Raw genomic sequence first — 5,037 nt, 5'->3', positions numbered from 1 at the left:
TTTTTTTTTTAAGAAACAATTTTCCATATTGTGTCAGATCATTTTTCCACCAAGACCAATATAATACTTAGTAGATACAGACATGGTGTTGAAATGCCTTGAAAACATAAATACTGCAGAGGGAGGGGTGATAATGAGCCTGCATCCTTGGGAATGTATTCCTCCAAGCTCTGGTTTGTGAAAAAATACTTTGAAAAGGACATTAAGCCTATAGAAAAGACAAAATATTTGTCGTCTAACTTCTTGCTTCTTTTAGCATACGACTTTAGCAAATGGTTTTTTAAAAAAAAACAAACAAAGCTGGAAGTGCTAAGAGTTAAGGGTGTCTCCAGATGATGCCAAGCATGTGTTTCGCGGCATTCTTTATAATATGGAAGCGTTTTTCGGGGTCTGGCTCTAAAAGTTGAGTTAAGCAGTTCACATGTTAACTCCAGGGCTCTCTGCCTAGACACGATTTTGTTCATCCTTCGCTCCTGCTGCGAAGGGAATGGAGGGACAGAAAGCTTCACCGCCCTGGGTACTGTGCTCTACTGCTTTAAATTCGCTCCGAGAGCGGAAGCCATGTTTTCCCAGATGTTTGCCTGTGGTTTTTCTCAGTATCATCATTTTGTCCTTAAACTATGGGAGAGACTTACGAGTAAACAGAAGAGCCAGCATTGGCTTTTTTGCTCTAAGTGCTGTTTACTGAACAGCTTTTCAAGATTAACAAGACTGAAGATGGTGTGGGGACTGGAAGAGGAGAGCAGAGAGAGAGAGAGAGAGAGAGAGAGAGAGAGAGAGAGAGAGAGAGAGAGAGAGAGAGAGGGCGAGGGAGGGAGGGAGGGAGGGAGGGAGGGAGGGAGGGAGGGAGGGAGGGAGGGAGGGAGGGAGGGAGAGAGAGGGAGAGAGAGGGAGAGAGAGGGAGAGAGAGGGAGAGAGCTGGTGAGCTGGTTCCTTTACTCTCTGGAAAGATGGTACAGGAACTCGGAGAGCGCTGGTTCCTTCACTTCCTGGAAAGGCTGAAAACAATTCGCCCTTCATTCCTGTTGTTACTTCTGAAAGGGAGCTCAGATTTTCCATTTCAAAACTTTCCAGATTACTCTCCCACTTGTTCATTGTTTCATTTGGACTCGCTTAGAACAACATCTGAACACTTGCCTTCCCATCTCAAAGCAGCGAAGATCCCGATGATCCAGTAGTAGCCTAGACCAGACTGCGGTCCTATTGGAGAGATCCACTAGAACCTACTTCATTTCGCCAAGGCTGCTGAATAGAAGAGTTTGCAAAACACGCACTCAGCCTGATGGCCTGAGCTCAGCCCTTGGAATCCGCGCGGTGCAAGCATGGAATTTGCTCCCAAAGTTGTCTTCTGAGTGCAAATTACTCTCCGCCCTCCCACAAATAAATGTAATTTTAAAATTCCCCAAAGAGGCTGAGGATGTAAATAAAATGCTTGCCTAGCAGGCATGAAGTGTTAGGTTTGATCCCCAGAACTGCATAATGGGATTGAGTGGCGGGGCGGGGTGGGGGGCGGGGGAGGCTCGACTGTAGAAGAGGATATCTCTGGAGTGAGGGGCACAGGCAGGAAGGTCAGGAGTTCAAAGTCATTCTCCACTACATAACAACTTTGAGGCTATCCTAGGTTATATGAAAACTTGTCTTGAAGAAAACAAACATTAACATAACAACAACAAAAAACACATAATAGCAAGGTTGTAAAAATTACACGTCATATTTTTAATTAGTTTCTAGCTTAAAAAAAATTTCAAGGCATGGAGTTGGGAGCCTGGTGACCTGAGTTCAAACTATGGCATCTATGTAAAAGTAGAAGGAGAGACCTGACTTTACAAACTCACTGGCACTCCCATTATGGCACATGCACCCTCCACCAATCATGCATATGTGTGCATGTGCACATATACATGCCAATCATAATAATAAATGAAAATTTAAATTCCAAGGTACTTTGCGTGTAAAATTTTCCTCTTCTTTTATAAACAAATACATTTGGAGACTAGAATAGTTATGGTAGCATTGTGCAACAAAACATAGTTAGAATTGGGGGGGGGGCTGGGCAGTGATGGCGCACACCTTTAATCCCAGCACTTGAGAGGCAGAGGCAGGCGGATCTCTGTGAGTTAGAGGCCAGCCTGGTCTACAAGAGCTAGTTCCAGGACAGGCTCCAAAGCCACAGAGAAACCCTGTCTCGAAAAACCAAAAAAAAAAAAAAAAAAGAATTGGGAACAGGATCTTTCTTATTTATTTTGCAGATAAGCATACAAGATTATTAGATATTATAAAGGATGTTTAATAAATTATCCTCTACCATCTCCTTTTATAGCATCCTCTCAGTTCCCTTTCTCCTTTTTTACTCTCTATAGTTTTCCTCAGGTTTTAATACAATCACACCGTATGTGTATGTGTATATATGTATATATATATATATAGTGTATGTGCATGTATATATGTATTGTGTATTTATATATATGTAGTGAGCCTTTCTCTGTCCTGACAGTCAGTTCCCAAATAATGCCATGGAGACTTATTATTAATTATGAAAGCTCAGCCTTAGCCTAGGCTTGTCCCACTAGCTCATAAGAAAAATTAGTCCATTTATTTTAATTTATGTTCTGTCGCATACCACCCATCCTGATTCCTCTGTGTCTTCTCACGTCGCTGCACTTCTTCTTCCCAGAGTCCTCTGTGAACCCAGAAGTCCTGTTTAACCTTTTTCTACCAAGATATTGGACATTTAGCTCTTTATTAAACCAATCAGAAGGCACCTTGAAAATGACACATCTTCACAGTGTAGACAAATATTCTGAAACATTTCCCCCTTTTTGTCTAAATGAAAAGGAAAGGGTTTAGTGCTAAATAGTAAAGCTATATACAATAAGAACAATTATCAAGTAAAGATTACATTTGCAATGTCCAGTCCATTTGCATTTGGAAAATTCAGAGAAAATACTTCATTATCTATCTTGTCTTGGAGAGTCCAAAGTTTTATGTCTAATTTGCTTTCTATCCAAATTTAAATTACCAAGCCCAAAATATCTTTTTGGAACTTAAAATATTTTCTTAGACTTAAGCTTTTATGTTTCTTTTTTTTTGCACAAATTTAATGTTTATTCCACGTTTCTGTCATATTCCTGGATCCTTCACCAATGTTACATGAGGAAAAAAACAAAAGCAAAACAAATGAAAAACTGAAATCAGAATCAGTAATGTTATCCAAGGAGGGAAGCAAATAAATTAAACTCTAGCAGCCATCAGCAAGAGGCCAGCAAGGAGAACGCTGTGGAAGGACATGAGGTTGCTAGAAAACTGCAGACTTTCACCAGCAAAACACGCTCCTGCACGGAGTGGAGCAGAAACAGATCTTTTCCTGCTAAGGTAACAGAAATGCAAGTTCTTTTTGAATACTGTGGAAAGGCAAATGTGTGTATCATGGTAATTCTACCCAGCTGTTACAGTGTGGGCCAGGAACACACCTGCGGATTCTAGGGTGGTGTATACTGTAATTCTCTGATTGGGGTAGTGGACACACTAGCAAAAATTGGGGGGAGGAAGGGAAGAAATGAACACAGAGGTACAAGACAAAGGCGAATGAGACTTCTCTTATATCTTAGCAACATTTAGATGGAATCAAACTTCAGTGCAGTCCACTCTGCTTAGATGAGGCTTTGGTTCAGCTCCCAATCTCGATTGTGTGACGCAGTCTCCTGTGAGAACACTCAGGTGTCTTCTTAAACAACAAACCTATTTTTAGTGGTGGAGCCGCTCTTTGTAGCTGTGTCTGCGCGGGACTGATAACCAATTACTATCTTTGGAGGAAGTCCTAACCTTTCCTTGTATGCCCTCCCTATGTGTGTGACTGCGTCTCTGTTTTCACACTCAGGAGTCCATATTGCTCTCTTATCACCTTTACCTCTAACACTGACAACAGCTCCACATACATCATCGCTGTAGTCATCAAAAGATTCTCCAATAAGGCACAGCAGTGTCTCTAGCCAAAAGCGATCGAGGTCACTTCGTCTCTGCTGCTTGTTCAATGTAATTAGCCATCGACCACCCCGTTTGTTCTTCTCATCTTCCCACATAGGCTCAATACCATCCTTAAAAAGTGAGTAGTCACAGCCAGGCATTAAATTACTAGACAACTGGATATGGTTGTATAGAGCCCAAAAGTCTTCAACAGTATCAAACTTAGAGATCAATCGAAGGTTTGCTTGCCAAGTTTTGCTTTTATCATTTTTAAAAAACCAGAGTGCCCACCTGTTCTGGAGAGCGTGTTTGATATAGTGCTCTGGGTTGGCAACCTCCTGACTGGATTCTGTTTTCTCCTCTTCCGCAGGTGGGGGATTAGTAGTAGGGGTGGTTTCTGGTTCCACAGTTGCCATCTTAGATCGATCTCAGCTTTTATGTTTCTTAACCCTATAAACTTTATATCTCTTATGTAAGTTCCATTTTTGAATGTGATAACAAAGAAAACTGTAAAACTAAAACTATGACTATCTTATCTTCTACCCAATCAGAGACCCTAGAAGGATATAATATTACCTGAGTAAAGAGGAAGTGAGATCAAGCAATTTACAAAACTATAGAAATGACAGAAATTGCTGGGTGCCTGGACAGTCACACCAAGATTCCTCTGCAGCTTTGGGGCATCCATCTTTAGCCTGTGGGCCTAGAATATCTGACAGACTTTTCTGTGGAGGAGGAATTTTGAAGTACTGTCTCTCCTTTTCTTGGCAAAGTTTGGAAGTTGCCTTCTTTTGTGTCCTGCTTGTCCAGTTTGTACAGCATAATATCACCAGTCAACTCAAGAGCAGTTTCATGCCAGAAGCTAACTTTGCCACAATAAAAACAAACTCCATATTTGGTTCTTTGATGCCCATCATCCTTTTTTTTAAAAAAAAAAAAATTGATGCTGCCTGGAGCAGACAAGTCTTACTGTCATGAAAAACCTTAGGTTATTAAAACATTTTAAATGCTATATTTTGTAGGTCTCGGAAGAGTTTGAAGACCACCTAGCTATCTCTGTTTAATTATATAGAT

At 41.0% G+C, this 5,037-nt stretch overlaps 1 protein-coding gene across 1 annotated transcript; it reads right to left on the bottom strand.

The window, feature by feature from the left end:
* Window positions 1-3,704: 3,704 nt before the first annotated feature.
* Window positions 3,705-4,379, bottom strand: LOC119826625 (eukaryotic translation initiation factor 4E-like). Its single transcript, XM_038348046.2, has one exon. The coding sequence runs from the start codon at window positions 4,377-4,379 to the stop codon at window positions 3,726-3,728; it is 654 nt and encodes a 217-aa protein (XP_038203974.1). The 3' UTR covers window positions 3,705-3,725.
* Window positions 4,380-5,037: the final 658 nt, after the last annotated feature.

This window comes from Arvicola amphibius, chromosome 11 (genome assembly GCF_903992535.2).
Source record: "Arvicola amphibius chromosome 11, mArvAmp1.2, whole genome shotgun sequence".
Lineage (NCBI taxonomy): Eukaryota > Metazoa > Chordata > Mammalia > Rodentia > Cricetidae > Arvicola > Arvicola amphibius.
The sequence above is the reverse complement of the archived record's forward strand: the minus strand, read 5'-3'. Positions and strand labels throughout refer to the sequence as shown.